Consider the following 17995-nt stretch of genomic DNA (forward strand, 5'->3'; position numbering starts at 1 on the left):
GGATTGTTTACCTTCCCCCACGCGGGGAGGAGATGCAACGGTCGCCGCCATGGCGGTCAATTCAGACGGGGATTCCACCTCGGAGGAACGCCAGGCGTACACGGAGCCGCCCCCGAGGACCGATGGGCGCGTCGTAGCCTTCAAAATGCCCACATTCACGGTGTTCGACGGCACTTTCATGGCGTTCTCGATGGCCACCTTCGTCGTGGACATTGGCACAGGTGAGACACCCTGGAGCGGGCAACCCTCAAGATGGTCCCTTTTCTGTCGCTTATATCGCGACGATTTTAAATCTTTTGACGGATTTCGCTTGTTTGCGATGATTTAGTTGTCATTAACTTTCATTTGGGATGATCTAATCATTTCTAAACGTTGGCATTGCTTAAATGTCACAGCATAGTTCTGTCGGTGACGTTCATTTCGGGTATCTGCGATTTGCGATGTTATGTTGATGTCGTTCTCTTGTTTGTGGTGATAAGGTTACTATTAATGTTTATTGAGGCTTTTCTAATTGTATATGAACGTTGGCATCGCTTAAATATCACAGCATAGGCCTATTGGCAACGTTCATTTCTGGTTTCTAAGGAGGCTGATTGATCTCGATTATTTTCATTGTTATTTTGACGTCATTCGCTTATTTGCGACGATTAAGTAATTTTTAAAGTTTATTTAAGCTTTTCTTATTGTATCTGGACGTTGGCATTGCTTAAATATCACAGTAGGCCTCTTGGTAACGTTCATCCCGGGTATAGGCCTACAGAGGCTATTTGATCTCGAAAACTTTAAATATTTTGATGTCATTCGCTTATTTGTGACAATCAAGTCATTTTTAACATTTATTCATGTGTTTCTGCATGTATCTGAACAGTGACATTAGTTAAATACTACAGTAGGCCTAATAACATTCATCCCAGGTAGGCCTATGGAGGTTGTTAGCCTGCTAGACTATTAAAGAATATATTCTTTCAAAATTATCAGAATGAGAATTTCAGTATCAGTGTTGAGATGCTTTATTATATAGTTATTGATGATTATTAATAGAAAACAGTCAATAATCCAGATATTGTGATGCCAGTTTTAATATCCATGAATTAATCAATCATTATTAAAATATGAGACCAATCTTGAGATTAACTACAGACATGAATTACAGACATATGTAATGGGTAGCCTGTTATTCGTGTTAATGAACAGACACCAAAAATGTTGACGAAAATAGAAGCGAGAGCATTTGCATTTCACGTACAGTATCTTTGCCTTTAGTTGTGGGACCCATGTGCATTGTAAACCCATTCAGTTTAACTATAAAAATCCTGGGAATATAAATGAAAAATGATAAGGCTTCAATAATATTCTTCGGCATGAGTGATTTCTCTGGGCAGCTATTAGTTTTCAATAAATTATGGAAGCTAGAAATTCATGTACTGTACTGCACATAATGTGAAACTAGATAACGGGCAAGATTACAGAGACAAAATGCCCGACAGTTAGACGTACTGTATATTTGCAGAGGGTATTTTGCTGTCGTTTAGTGTCCGATTGTGCATTTCAGATTTGAATTTGGTGGTCCGTTACTTCCTAGCGGGTTCGTTGATATGGGCGGCGCTTACGTTGATGCTGGTCATCTTTCCCGCGATTATCATCATGATACTCTCGATGAGGTGGCACTTGGCGGATGGGCATCGAGTGACGAAAGTGTACTGGGCTGCACATGTTACCCTGTGGGGAATATTACACAGGTAAGCCATCTTTTTGTTCAGCAGACACTTTGGGGTTCCAGCCTTTCTGATAAGTAACATTGTCTGTAGGCATCGCTTAAGGTTCTTCGCAGCATTCCTTCGGCCCCTAGCTGCAACCCCTTTCATTCCTGTTACTGTACTTCCGTTCATATTCTCTTTCTTCCATCTTACCTTCCAGCCTCTCTGAACAATTGATTCATAGTGCAACTGCGAGGTTTTCCTCCTGTTACACCTTTCAGACCTTTTTTCTGTCAGTATCCCTTTCAGCGCTGAATGACCCCGTAGGTCCCAGAGCTTGGCCTTTGGCCTAAATTCAGTGCTCTTTTCTAAGTAACGTAGTCTGTTTAGTAATGAAAACCCTATGGCATCAGCAACTTTCAGTTTGTCACATCTGCTACTGATGTTACTGGTGATTCAGTTATCCGTATTGCTCTTGCCTCTATTTCATTGTCTTATCAGACTGTAACAAACTGCACTTCTGAAAGCATATCTAAATAGGGATTCTATTAACTTAAGTTTAGTGCTTCTAAATTCTTGCACACTCTCGTATCTGTTCATTTAATCCCTCTGTTATCAACATATCTGTTTTCATCTGTGCTTTTACACACAACTTCTTCCTCAGCAGAAGGTGTTGCAGATGTAGTCCTTACTGCCTGGTCACTGGCTGTTCCTAGCCTTCTGTCACACTTCCATGAATCCTCTATCCCCCAAAAATGGTTTTCATACTTTAGGGCCTCTCCAAACATTTCAGATGTTCTTGAATGAAACACTGTATATTTATATCCCAAGTTCATAGAGAACTTATCATAAAAACTTAAAATATGTAAAGTTGTCAGATAGCATAACTTTCTTATATGACTGCGAAGTTAAAGCTGGCCAGTCTAAGCCTTTATGACTAATTTTCTTTTAAAAGTATCAGATAAAGCCAGTGTTCAGTCCTTACTGCAGCGACACAGCATTTATTTTAATTTTCTTGAGGATGGAGCTGGTATATTTAGAGAAGACATTACAAATATGGCTAAAGAAATTTGTGATTTCAGATACATCCTCATGTTCAAGACCGGGGTCAAAGCCAGACGCAGCCAAGACTTGGCCGATTACGACAACCTGTATCGACAGCAGAGTGACGTCTGTATGCTGCGAATGTTTGAATCCTTCATGGAGTCTGCACCGCAGCTCGTCCTACAGCTCTATATCATGATGTCCTATCTCGAGTACACTGCTTGGACAGGTAAGGATTTTTGTTTTTTGTGAATTATTACCCAAGCAACTGCTGTCGGTGCTTTTCCCTTTCAGGGTAAGAGTGTTGCAGATTGTACTGTAAGTTGAATGCACCTATGCAGCTCAGAAGTTTCTTCTGCGATTAGTAAAAACAGCAGCACTTCAAATAGGAGATTTGAGAGGGCTGTTTGTGTTGCCTTGGGGAGGTTTGAATATCCTGAGTTTTGCAATAAAATCTCTATGGTGCCTGTCACAAGATTGAACTGTATTTTTTTTTGTTTTTGTTAGGATGAAGAGATTTCTTGCTGGAAGATGAGAATTGAGTAGCCTCTTGGTAGTTATAGATTATATTATTACCTTTTGATTTGTGATACAGCTATGCTATTGAAAATTTCATTTCTCCATTAGCTAAACAGTCTTGTAAAGTATTTTGCACATTACAGGCCTATTAAAAAATTTTTCATTTAGTTCACTGAACTTTATTAAATTATCATTTGGTTGATACTGAGGATTCAGTCTAATTCCTTGAATTTGTAGGGCCCTCTTGTTTCGTAGTTCAGAGTTTGGTGATCAAAAATATGTTTAGTACTTACAGAGCAAGTGTCAATATCACAAATAATCAAGCATTACTGTATTTTCTTCAAATGGCTCTGGGCAGGGCAGCTAAAAACTCAAAACACAACAGAAAATATGGAAAGAAGTTTCAAGGTGTTGATCGTCGTTGTGAAGACTAAAAATTTTCCCATAAATGATTTCAGAAGGATAAAACATTGCATTGTTCTTCCTCTCAATTCCCGTTCTGCTGTTTTTTCTTCCAGCCCTCACGGCTTTCACTTCCATGGTTTCGCTGGCCTGGGGAATTGCCGCGTACACTAAGGCTATGAGAAATGCCCGTCTAGACAAGCACAAAATGACGATATCCGGCCTCACTCTTCAGACGTTTTGGCGGGTAGGAATGATAGCAGCGAGAGTGGCGTCTCTGGCACTGGTTGCCACTGTGCTTAAAGGATGGCTGCTTCTAGTCATGGGTAAGGACCTCATGTCGGTTTGTTTATTTTAAAATTACAGTAGTCATGGACAGTACAATATAATGCTTGATTTACCTTGAAGTAAGGTTTAGTTAGTTAGTTTTATATGTATGCATACCTTATAGCTTTTAATGTCTTGTTGTCCTGTTGCATATTTTCCCAGCATGAGGAGGTTGGTCATTTATTAGATGGAAGTTCTTTAAGAGTCCTCTGTTCAAATGAAAGTGTGGAAAGCTTCCTCAGGTGTCAAACCATACAATAGTTGATAATCCTGCAAATCTGAAAGATCTGTCCAAGGGAGAAATACATCTGGCACCCAAAGAGCCCATTCACTTTCACTGAAGCAGACTTAGCGAAGCCCATGATGACATCTTTCTAGGACATGCTGCTATTAATTTCTAAGCACAAAATGCTGATAGATCAGACGTGTCCCAATTTTCAGACACTATTGTGATAGAAAACATGTCAGAAAGAGATAAGAAAATTGGTTTACAAAGCATTGAAACAGACCAATTTTCATCTGCCCATTCAAAGTCACTATCTAGGTTTGCTTGAAGTTGAGAATGAGTCTCTGAAGATGGTTGAGTTAGGAAAGAGGGCACTTGAATGAAGTGAATGAAAATGTTCGTAAGGTGCCCATGTTTGAATATATCTTGAAAGTATTTAGCTTTAGCTTTCTATAGAAAGCAGTTACTCATGTTTCTTTTTCTTTCAGGTGCACACATGATTGCAATGTTCCTTTGGGTTGTACGTCAAAAGACGGGAATCAGTGCAGTTAAATGGGAAGAGAATTTATTCAATTTCATTATGGCAGTGACGTATTGTTTCTGTTTTTTCAATCTGAAGGTAAGTTTGAGCATGGATCATTGATGGATGGTTTCTGAATTTTGTATACTTTCAGGAATAATGTCTGTATGTCCTTAGGCTGTGGGATAAGTTGTGCTAACCTTGCTTTCATTTAGAAAGTAAGTGTGCCCATGTTGCAAAAGTGATGATATGATAAAGATGGGGCATTAGTTACCTTGTAGTGCTCAACGCTCATAGTTAAGCTATTTGGTTTACCTATAGGTGGTAAATCCTGACCATAAAGGGTACATTTTATACTGTTCCAAACCTTGGAGCAATTTGTTTTCATTCTGGGTACTTTGAAGACCAGTGGCTTCTTCAAATCATATCATGATAAAACTTTAAACCTGTGAATCTTTTGTGCTCCAGATTTACAAGGAAAATTGTACAGCAATTGATATTCTATATTGGCACACATGAACAATACAAGGTTTCTATAAAGCAAACCTACACAATATTTTTGGTTAAATAATGGATAATATTCCAGGAAGGACATTCACGGTGGAGGATGCTAGCATTCTACGTCGTGGTAATAATCGAAAACAGTGCTTTTGTGATCACATACTTTTTCTCGGACATCACGATGTCTGGTTGAAGTACACAGCTCTTGGTGTGGTGTTTGGAGGAATGACTGTAGGCAAGTAATATTCTGGGTAGTGTGACTTACTTCATGTTATCCACTTTTTCTTGATAAATATCCAAGTTCTGGAATATCTTGTATGTATTAAGAGCTTTGTTCATATAAATACAGGCCACTGTTATTTAATCCTCTTTCCTGTAATACCTGGTTGAAATATATATATCTGTGTGGAATTGACAATGTACAGGAGCCACCACATCAAACTTTATCATTAACAAGAACTTCACATCTTTCAGGGTTAATGTGCTTGATCCTATATTACCGATTTTTTCACCCGATGGGACCCTTGAATCCATTTGAGAAATGGACAAAGCACACGCAGCCGGATGCAGAAAAGGGCGAGAGGTTGAAAGCTGGCCAGGAGACCAACAATACAAAATGCTCTGAATCAAAACAAGTGTGTGTCTACAGAGCATCCATTAGACGGAATATTAAGTCCCTGTATCCTCATGAACCCAGGTCTCCTGCATGGTAAGATCTTTCGTTTTAACAGGGTTGGAGCTGTAGAGGTCATTTGATGCAGCCTTTTCCAGACTTGGATGATCTTAGTGTTGAATTTCCCCTTTTCAGAAAAGCTTGCATAGTATGTTAGCATAAAAAAGCTTGCATAATATGTTAGAGTCAGTTTTCTCAGATAAGGCTAGATTTAGTTTGCTTAAAGGACAACGTTTCTTCCAGTTTTCACCGTCAAGCGTTTTTCTTAACAAGGATTACCTTTGTTAGTGTTTTTATTGTTCAAATTTTAATCCTGTGGAATAGCAACCATTAGTCTCGATTGTACTCAGCAGTCTGGTTATACTCTCATTTCAATCCAGTAAATTTTAACAGTAATTAACTGGCAAAGTTAAAAAGTTTTTAATGTTTAAATAAATGGTTCATTTGACAGTTGTGACGATGAGACCATGTTACTAAGATCAGTATTTCTTTTCAGTATTTTATCTGCACCTGGAGTCAGCTTGAAAAGTTCCCCTGCCTCAGAGGCCACACAATCAAAGTCTTCGCTCCACTTGAATTATAACAAGCCCTCGGAAGTCATGTGCTCGGTGCAAGATCTTCTAGCTAATGTGTCTAACATGAGTGACTTAAATGTCAGTGCTTCTGCTGAAACAGTTCAGGACGCATCTGGGGCAAATAATAATTCGCCTGTTGTCAGTCAAGAAGAAACGAACGGTCCCAGTTCCTTTGAACGAAGCATGACTCGAGAGCTCAACATTAGGCTCTCTTCCTCAGATTTTAAAGCTCCTCTGCTGTTGGAAGAGGCCACAGTTCCTTGTGATGGCGCAGATACTTTGGATACCCCCCGATCAACAGCAAGTCAGAGTAGTTCTCAAAGTGCTGCTTGTCAGGGTATTTCCACCCATTCCAGCCCCAACAGCGTCGGTGTTCCCCACGTTGCAGGTGGCATTAATCGCAATAGCTTAAGGAAGGACTTGTCAACGAGTATTTTAAGAACTAGCGTAAGAAAAAATAATAGAGCCACAGTGTCCGATTCTGATATGAAGTTAAACTCCCTCCCACATCTCACAACAAGTACTGTTGATGTTACGTCCAGATCATACCAAGAGCCTGTCTTGGATACAATGGAAAACTCCAACACAGTCAAACCTCCTAATGTTGAGTTAGCCGTGATAGATAAAATGCACATTATTGAAGTCGAATCTTCAGGCTTGAGTTCAGAAAATCAGTCGGATTATGAAAACGTTTATGAAAACCAAAAAGATGCAAAGAGGGATTTACCTCCCAAACCCCCCAACCTTTTTATCGACAATCTCGATGAAACTCGGACCACCCATTCGTCCATACCTCACGATTACGAGAACATTTGCGCAGTTAATATAAACAGGGCCATGTGGGGTGTGAGACACTGGAAGACTTATTCTGACATTGAAGACAGAATACACGATAATAGCACTGTCAAAGAAAGACTGAAGTTGTTGGACAGCACGCTAGCTTCTAGTCACTGCTCAGATTACAGTATCCTAAAGACAGTCCAAGGTCGCAGATCCATAAGCATGATGGAAGACAGTGACTCTGTGTTATCCAGATCCCTCCCAGACCTGAGTGCTGTCCGTCTCGAGACGTGTTTTGAGGACCCAGAGGAAGAAGTGGAGGAAAAAGCTTGTGCTGAAGATGACAATAGGTTAATGAGCATGCTGAATCAACTTCGGGCAAACAGACCCTTCAACAAATCAAATTCTGTCGATGATATACCAAACTACGAAACGATTTGGGTTGGGGACATTGAGAAGCCAGAGAATAGTGATGCATCGTCCCAGATGAATTCCCTGAATAGCAGGTCATCACTAGTTGTCACCATTGGCGATGTTCGTGCCAAGGAATCCTTTGTAACCTCTATTACTCTACTATGTCTGATCTCTCATTCAGATATTATAGTGAGAGGATGAGGAACAATTGCTCTGGACTTTCTCGTACTTCAAGGCGAAGCAACAGAGAAAGCACAAAGGAGATGGTTAGAGCCATTTCTGTTCCAGACAGCAAAACATTGTTAGAGGTCAGTGAAATGATAGAAGAACAGAAGCAGCTCGAACAGGAAAAGGTAACTGTGGAAGGAGAGGTGAGGCCAGAAAATCAAGACAGACTTTTTGCGCAAGCTACCGACACTCCTCTTGGGACAGGCGAACAGTCCCGGCCAAGAAGAAAGTTTTCCATGCTGCGGGAACGATTTGAAAGTCCGTGGACCCCGAAGAAGTCTCCCATGAAGCAGGGGCAGCTAGCTCAGAGGCGGAACTCATTCCAGGACAGAACGGCGAAAGCTCTTCAGGCAGGCATGAAAGTGTTTCGAAGACCAAGAGTCCATGTTATTACCCCCAAAAAAGGTGATGATAAGGACACGCCTCGCCTCAAGAGCCCGTTTAGGTCTAAAAATACAACTCCAACGCCTCCAGCTATTAAAATTAATTGCGATCATCACGTGGATTCCAAAACTGACAAGAAAACTGACGAGGCCATGAAACTGCCTTCTCATGCAACGCCCCAGAGAAGAGGTATGGTTGACCACAAGCTCACTAAGAGTACTCCAAAAACAAGTACACCTGACAACACCAAACAGTCAGCAAAGAAGACTCCTATTACTGCGTTAGATGCAAACAAAGCCAAGGCACTGAAAGATGGTCCAAAGACAAGCACCCCAGAGGGAAACAAACAAGTCCAGATGAGTATTCTCAGCTCAGTGTCGAGTGTTGTCCCTTCCCCACCAGAAGGCCTTCAGAAGCTAGAAGTCTCGGATCAACGAAGGCTGCCTCTTTCTGAGAATCTCCATTTCGAAAGTACCTCAAAATCGTCATGCTCACAGGGCCCTCAGGAATCCACATCGAAGGGTGCAGTGCCTAAAAAACCAGCGTGTGGAACTCTGATGCCAGCAAAAAGTGCGGTGAACTTGAGGATTTCTAGGGTGGTGACTGAAGAAAATGTACAGAATATTTCAGGTGTTATATCAAACTCAGGTATGCAAGCTTCCCAGTCCCTCCTGAGCTTGCAGGCACTCAAAACGAGTTCTCAAAGCCAAGCCATGTTCACAGGTTTCCTCGGGCTTCCTCAGGTGCAGCGTGAAACGAAATCCACCATAAATATAGTCGAGTCCATCTGCAGCCCAACTAGACATGGAAATGTTACTGTCAGTCGAAGCATCATCCTTTCGTCCCCACAGTCACCCAAGTTCAACATGCAAAAATCAACATTGTCCCCAAATTCTAAAATTTTCTCAAGGAGGATATAATCTGACGGTTTCCTCTTGGCAGTACAGAGCGGGTGATTTCACGACTGTGTTACGGTAAAAAGCGACCATCTCCTGTGAATATGTCTACTTAATTTTAGGTTAAACATTTACAGTGTTCTAAAATACTCAAGTTTACAAAGTAAGCTATGCGACTCATACCCTTCTTACCTCAAGTGATTCTCAGATTTACAAAACTTGGATTTTTGTCTTACAAGGAAGGGTATTTTAATTTATTTAAACTGACCAGGGGTTTGTCCATACAAAACTCGGTTTACTTTTGGTCATGAAATGGAGGACCTAATCTGTATATTTTCAAAAGAATTTGCAAGACTAATGCACAGAATTTTATCAAACAAAAGTTTCCCCCTCTATTCATTGGCATTTCTCATTGAAGATATGTATTTGCGAGGTATTCGAGAAAAGCCTCGTCAAGTAGTTCATGTGTAAATCATTGGAGCGTACCTTTATGATATAGTTATGACTGATGCTAGTCTATAAATGCATGAATAGTCATGTAAGAAACGTCCCTTCACATTCTTAACAATCTGATATATACTCTTACTAATCTGTCTTTAAGATCAAAGAATTTATTTTCATCTAACAATTTTGTCTGTAAGTTTATATAATTTTCTTAATTTTTCGCTCGTATTGGCGATGCCATTGTCTTCCATTACATTTGTATATACTCACTTGTTAACATTTACTGGTACTTAAGTTTTAACAAAATGTATACCAAATATTTAAAAGTCACAATAAACCTAACTTTATTTAATGTAAGTCAAGTGAAAAATGACGCAATTGTAATGCTGTGTTTTGTCGTCGTTTATTTTTCTTACCCAGTGATTAGATGTTATTGTATTTTCATGTACTTTTACCATTTGTTTCCACTTTGGATTCCTAGATATTCATTTCTAAATCTACTACAAAGATGCGACTGTTGACAGAAATTTTGAGAATTTATATGTATCATTTGAAACAAACTTAATGAATTCCAATGCCTCTTTTTGTGATGTAAATGAGTCATTAATATTCATCTTCACATAAAAACTGATTGTTCCATCAGAAAATATGTTCTATTATCCATGTTGCTATATTTGCTAGTAGGTAATGAAATAGTCAGTTGACATCTGAAATAACTATAAAAGGTGCTTACCAGTGGCAGTTACAAAGAGTGTTGGTTAGGCAGGTTTTGATTGCAGAATGAAATTTTGTCAGTAATATGAATTATCCATGGCAGAGTCACCACCCACATTCTTTTCTGTATGTAAAGATATAAGGTATGTTTACTTTTGCTTTGAAAAATCTGTTTCTCTTTACCAGTTTATACGTTGTCAGTGGTTAACACTTGGTATCTTTCAAGTTTGTCTGCAGACTTAAATATTTACCATTATGTGATTTCTGTGTTCAGTTCATGCTCGTGCATCTTGCAAAATATCCATTAGTATTTGATAAGATTTTGTAGTTGGTTCTTTATGGTTATGTATAAAATCAGTCATAGACCATTTCCTGGAATTGTAAGTAAGCACACTGCTGGTACAAGACTTCCGTAGTTCAGTGATGGAAATGTTCTTGAGAAAACCTGTGGTGAATATGAAGGAACTCGATAGATGGGTGTTGGTTTCCCATCTTGAAGTGTTAATTGTATTGCAAATGGGGTCCAGACAGATTTTCACAGGCTGTTGTGCTGTCTTGCCAAAACTGCCCTAGTTTGCAGCTGACTTGTTTGTCTTCCCAACTGGCTTTAATCCAGTGTGTTCTTGGTCATTTTCATGTTTCTTGTATGCTAATTTTGGCCATCTGGGTTTATACCAAGAGCGAAGGGAGTTTTTCACCAAACAACTCGTACCTGATCTTTGCAGGCCGTCCCAGTTTTGCCGTAGCGGTGGTTACTTGGGATAGTATTAAACTTGAGATATGGCTTATAATATTGTTTCTCTGTATTGTACAGGTCAGTGTCTTTATAGTGCCCCATATTTCTGGCTCCTTGGTATTTGCTGAGGCTCGGAAATCACAAAAATCTAGGTAAATGTAGGTAATCAGCAAAAGCAGTTAGTTATTTAGCTGAGAAGGCCTTTCCGAAGACGCAGCCATTCACAGACATTGTATGATGTAATCTGGTCATGTGGGTGGAAGTTTGAAACCTTTTTGTAGTATGGATGCCCATTTTAGGAGTCTATTAGCTTGAGTGACAGACAGGTTGTTAATGTCACCATTTTTCATTACTTGATGGTTCATTCAGGTCACATTTGTTTTTACTCAAATGAGAAATGCACGGCCAACACAAGGCAGCTTCACCACACTCCAATAATCACTGCTATTCTCTTGCAACCAACACATCAGTATTTAAAGGTCTATTTGAAAACCTACTAGCATATCACAGGCACATGGAATAAGGGCTAGTAATATACATAATAAATTTAGGAATTTTGAATTTTTTCTTGGTGAAACTTTATATAGTTCTGATTATTCTTAACTTTTAAATTTTAATTTATTTTGTAATTAATTAAGATAATTTAATTCAGTTCCTCTAACTATTCCAATAATTACAACTGAAAGAATTTGCCTCATACCAAAGTTCAAATTCTCCTTTAAAAATTATTGGCATGGTGTATCATGTACTGTGTACATGAAAACTACTTGTCAAGGTAACCAAAACTGTAATATAACTGTACTTAATAAATTTTTTATATTAATTGAGTTTTGAAAACCTTTATTGTTTCAGTACGGACCCACTGACCACGTAGGGCTGTCATCTGTGGTTTGAATGACCCCAAACATGTATGTTCTTATATCGTATGGACAGAAGTAGCTGGGCAGTTGTCTACACTTCTATAAATAGTTCCTAAGTTTTGCTCTGGGATTTAGAATAAATTTCTTCATTTGTATTTCTCAAAATTGGTATTCTGATCATGAATAACTTAATGCCTTGCCTTGCATTTTGAAAATAACATACAGTATAACTTTTATTTTATATAAACTGCGATTACATGAAAAATTGTTTATACTTTCTCAACAAAACCTTTTAATCATATTCAGCGCCAACTTCCACTCACTTGAAACAATGAAGAGGATTGGCTGAAGGCACATGCACGAGCTCAGCTACTTCGGTCTACAAGACGTAAGAATATACAGGACACATCTTGGAACATTTGGACTGCAAATTAGGGCTTTTAAGATTATCGATGGGTCTGTGTAAAAAAATTATACTTGTTATAAAAAGTTAAATTTTTGAGGATTTATCTTAAGTTTGATCAAAAGAAGAGGAATCAGAGCTTTTGGCTATTTGGGGGACTGAAGAATTAGAAAGTATAAGCAAAGGTTTGGTCTGCAAGTCGAGCTCTAAAATTCTTGCTTTACGATGGCATAATGTTCCACTACAAGATTATTAAGTATTACTTGGAAAGCATAACAGTTACTACCAGAAAACTAGATGATGTTAGTAGAGATTTCAAAATACAGTTAGATAATGCTACATATATATATGTTACCCGATTCCAGTACAGTACTTTGTTCTACCTAAAAGTAAAACTGAGCTTTATTTTGACTGGATTCATATGCATTTTTAGCTGAGGGAATCTGTTTCCCCTTGAACCAATGGGACTCCAATGCTTATTCGCACTGGCTATCTGACTAGGCTTCCCTCTTACCTCCTTAATTAAGCAACCACTGTCAAGTTTGCCATTAAAATTCTCATTCACCGAAGGCTCCAGTTTGTAAATATGACATCGTCTTAATGAGACTATACGTCACTCCATTCCCTATCTTTCCATGAATTAGTTCAACTCCAGTCCTCAAACAGCACAGTTCAAGAACTTGCTTCTTTTTCCCAACGGCCAGTCTTTGGAGTCTTCTCAATCCTCTTCATTCTTATTCTGTCTTCTATTCTTCCAATTTTTAATGGTGTCCATTATTTTGTCCCAGCTAGTTTCCCTCCCTCTTCATCATGTCGTTCCTCCCATCAGCCTCTGTATAGAGACTGCATTCAAGGATGAGCATGAGAAACTTGATCGCAATTTATTCAGATCTTTGATATTAGTACCCATTGACAGTCGACCCACGTACCTACCTCCACACTGTCAAGAAATGCCAAGATTTCGACATGACATTCTTTGAAAAAAAACAAAAAAAACACGAAGGTTTTTAAAAAAATCAGTTTTGCTAAAATTCTTTTATGCTAAATTACAGTTATTAATTTGAAAGTTCTATAATTAAAACTTGAAACAGGGCAAGCTTCGAGTTTATGGAAAAGGTTCAGTTGTACGTTTTGACCAGACTTGTCAGTAGCAATCGGCTTGATTACAGTGTCAGTCTATTGTACATTCATAATGACATAGCAACAGCTCATTCTACAACAGCCCAAATCTTGAGCATAGCTGGGTGAAACTCTCTGATACCACCATGAAGGCAAAAGTGATCAAAACTAATTTTCATAAAATTTTTAATTTGGAAACTTTACCTGCTGTTAAACATAGCTTACATCTCCGCGCAAATAGGCGAGTTGGCGTTCAAACAAAAGAAGATGAAGATTGCTTAGCTGACCCAGATGATTATCTAGTTCACTTGTTCACTAGGTATATTCAACTCTTGTCAGAATTCTCCACTAAGTTGTGGGGAGGCTATCAGTACGGGACAGACATCTGGGTCAGCCAAGCAATCTTTTGTTTGAATGCAAACTCGCCCATCAATCAACACAGAGATATAAGCTAGCTTTAACCGTAGATAAGATTCATCCCAAATAAATTTTTACATAACTTGACATTTCTAGTCAACATTTTAAAAACACCTTTGTATCATGAACAAACCATATCATAAGTAGAAAACAGGTACAGTATCCAAAATGCAAATACTGATTGACAGGATGTTGCACTAACTCTTTGTGGGTCTATATTTTCTCCCTAGGCTTCCAGCACCAAAGATATACATTATGCTGGATATCATTACAGTCTTGACTTTCTATTCTCATCTGGCTACAAAATCCCTTACGCTAACTTTTTTTTAATATTCAAGAAAGTTCTCAGTTTGACTTAGGGGATGTCTTAACAGAGGTCCCAAGATAAATACAAAGTTCATCACTCCAGCGTAAGGGACATCTTAGCAGGTGAATTGTGCAGGTAGGTCATATGATCTAGGGGGGCCTTTGTGGATGCTATTAAGGACAGCAAATAGGCTGTTGGCACAGCTTGTTATTTTGATGGTTACTGTGGCTGGCACCCTGATGTTTCTGGGCCTAGACCTCCTCCACTTCACCATGTGTCAAAATTACATTGTTTTGTGATTTCCTTTCCTTATTCCAAAACTAGAGAGAGAGAGAGAGTAGTGTTTTATGGGAAGTCTGGTAAAATTTGATTTCTCTTCATCTAAGCTTCCTATTAACTTTAGAAAATTTTTCTATCAAAACCAAAGTGCACAAAAATAATTTCAAGAGGTAAGGAACAGAAGTACAGTCAAAAGTGGAGGGAAGAATCAAATCTAAGGAAAACAAGCTCTGTTTTGTACATGGAAGTATTTTGTATCTGAATACATCCACATGGCAATGTTCATCATACCTGCATCTACATGTCAGTACCATTGACACTTTTATAAACCCCTCAGAAGAAATTAAAATTTATACTTTAGCCTTCAACAGCATACAAGAATTTCACACGCCAGCTCTGCAGTTAGAGAGACGCTAAGCCAACCTTTACAGATTCGTCTAATAGCCAACTGCAGGATTCCCCTTTGAGCTTTAGAACTGAGAGTCAGTTTTTTTTAGAAATGAAAACATTTTAGATAAAATATATTATGCTTGTTTTACAACTGTATTAGACTTGCCAAAACCCAAAAAAATCCAGCAAGTGGATACAGCAACACTTGAAAGTTTTAACAAGTGAAAAAATAGATTTATAAAAAGGAATATGACATTTAGATGATTCAGTAGAGATAATGGTGGAATAAGTAATATTAAACAAAAGTATTCCAACACTTATTTCAAACACTATTATCCTAAATGTGGTGAATTTAACAAATGTATTATTATTCATTACCATCAGTAGATAAGTTATCATTACATTTTAAAAGTGCAACTAGGTTAATAATTTATGAGGGGGGGGGGGTCTTAAACCAATACTCAGGCTAAGAAAGCCTGAAAACTACAGATCAGAGTAGAGCTGTCATCCCTAATCTATGTCTGAACTGGTCAGGAGAAAAATGACTGGTGCACCAACTGTTGACAGCCACAAAATCGCTGGGTATTTTATGTCCCGTACACACCAACACACTCAACAACACAAAATCTACTTTATTCCAAATTCTGAAAGGTTTTTATCGGTGGGAGGTATCAGTTTAAAAAATGATAAGGAATGAAGAAATTAACCAAAACTTTACCAGCACAGTTGACTTAAGTCTAATTAATGAAGAAATTAACCAAAACTTTACCAGCACAGTTGACTTAAGTCTAATTATACTAACAGTATCACGTTAAATCTTTCAGACTCCTATGTTCAACAAAGGTCAAGAGTGATCTTTCAGTTTCTGGATTCAGAACAATTCTAAATATACATAAGAGAATCAACAAGCTTTCAAGTGCTGTCATTTTATACAAATGAAAGCTTTTCTTAGTGTCCCAACAGGGACAGAATATGTTAATGGATAACGTTACAGGTTCTCCTAAAAAAAAAAAAAAAAAAAAAAATAAAACTGGGTAGGCTCTCCGAGTTACCAATTTTATACAGTATAATACACTGATGGAAACTACGGAAATTTATAGCTATCACTTTTCAAAAGCTGGATTATTAAGGCGCCCTGTTTCCTCATTCAAACCTCTGGTCAAGTTTTATCATTGTACGATATTCTATTTGTGAATTCAAATACCTTTTCACTCTGTCCTCCTGATTCTAATCATACCCTACAAGGCTGCACACTTAATTTACTTTAATACTCTCTATACTGAAAGAACCAGTCTGCACCAACCATCAAATCAATGGCTGTAAGTTTTGAGAACCACCAGTCATTTCCACTCCTGACCAGAACAGGACCAGTATTAAACGCAGACTAGCAAATGACTCTAGTGAATCTAAAAAAAAAAAAAGTAAATAAACAAATAAATGAAGGATTTCATTATGTGCATTTTGAATATTATCACCTTATGAAGAAAGACTTTGGATTCCATACAGGTAAGTATATTGCTTAAGAGTAAAAATAATCTAGTGTACAGTTATCTATACAAAGAGAAGGCAGTCAGGACACACAGTATAAAAATGTACTGCGTAATGCAAAAAACACTAATAGTAGATGTAGGTTTAAGTACAGAATTCAAAACTTAATTTCCTTTACTTTGGAGCAACCAAAATAGATTCCTAATGGACTATGTCTCAACAACTTTGCACTTGGACTGCGTCAAACAACTACAAAACACAATTGTGAATACTCAGAACAATCTGTTCTCTAAGATTTTCCAGTCCTCAAAATGCTACGTTACTACAAATAACACTACAAATAAAGTTTATGAGCTACACTCTAAGGTTTTGCAAGATATACTAGTACGCCTATAGGCTCTGTGAAAGGCTGGTTTTCTAGATATCATGAAGAAACTTTTCAAGTTTTTGCCAGGGGTAGTGGATGGGAGCCCATGCTTTAAGTACAAATACAAAATGACCCATCCAGCAGAAATGTTTGCACCTAAGTTTACATGCAGGTTGGAAATGTACACATAATATTACAGAGTTTCGACTAAACAGAGGGCAACTGCTTCTATACATCTCTGAAATGAGCTGAGTCTAAAACCAAGGTAAGATGGTCATGAGGAGGAATTTAAAACTGTTCGTTTAACGCTGGGCTAAATCTCTGAAAAGGAGAAATTTATCAAACAGTTGTCTACATTCTCTAAGATAAGGAAACTTCCTCTTTCTTTGGCGACGGCCACGATAACATCACGGGAATGCCGACACGCTTCCTGCTTCCGTTTTGATATCAACTCTCATTTGGTTACATCTTATATAGACTATACAGTATTGCAATTCTCTCTACAGAAATTCTATCAATAACTATTATTTCCCAAACTCCCTGAATATTTTACCTGCAATTTCTGTTATCAACGAAGAACCATACTGATATCTACTAGTACTTTTATGAACTTACCTTTCAAGTCCACTTAAGAGTTTAGACCTTATAAATGGCAGAGAGTGTCCTCCATTGTCTCGCAAAATATTTACAGGTCCTTTAGTAATTTTATGATACTCCACATTTATAAGACTGTAATAAAAAAAAAATTCTGGTGTTAGGAAATACTATACCCTGAGAAAAAGTACGAAAGAAACTCTCACCTTTCAAGTTGGAGAAAAACCTGCACGGAAAAACAATACCCAAATAACTTCTAAGCAACTAACTTAAAGGACATTGAAAGTTACTCAAGTGTGTCCTCTACTTTGACATAATACTGACAGTGTTTTGAATTAACCAAAGGTACTGATTGACATAGTTATATATAGTATATCTGTAAGAAGCCTTCAATACCCAAGTAATGGACTTCTGTTAACTTGAGCCAGGTGATAGTTATACGGTATGAGAAATCTCTCTCAAGAGCTATTTTGCTTCAGTTACAGAAACGTTTGTATCTGAACCTGTTTGTCTGTGCGTCTGAAGACTTGAGACGAATGTCATTAAATGGGAATGGGAGGGAGATACTATCTTTCCAGTCAACACACTATAAACCCAAGAGGTCTCCAGAGGGAAGTCAGCTTGCAGAGAGAGACAAGCTCTATGAAAGGGTGATTAATAAATAAATATGAGGGAATAAAAAATAAAACTA

At 38.1% G+C, this 17995-nt stretch overlaps 1 protein-coding gene across 1 annotated transcript; it reads left to right on the top strand.

Annotated features, from left to right (window-relative positions):
* Positions 1-9811, top strand: LOC136854928 (uncharacterized). The gene is given in 10 exon segments (XM_067131461.1): positions 1-221; positions 1553-1739; positions 2780-2970; positions 3779-3988; positions 4704-4834; positions 5322-5403; positions 5406-5471; positions 5711-5945; positions 6406-7811; positions 7814-9811. Coding segments are annotated over 10 exon segments (4077 nt in total). The 5' UTR covers positions 1-49; the 3' UTR covers positions 9211-9811.
* Positions 9812-17995: the final 8184 nt, after the last annotated feature.

The sequence above is a fragment of the Macrobrachium rosenbergii genome, chromosome 30, assembly GCF_040412425.1.
Source record: "Macrobrachium rosenbergii isolate ZJJX-2024 chromosome 30, ASM4041242v1, whole genome shotgun sequence".
NCBI classification, from domain to species: domain Eukaryota; kingdom Metazoa; phylum Arthropoda; class Malacostraca; order Decapoda; family Palaemonidae; genus Macrobrachium; species Macrobrachium rosenbergii.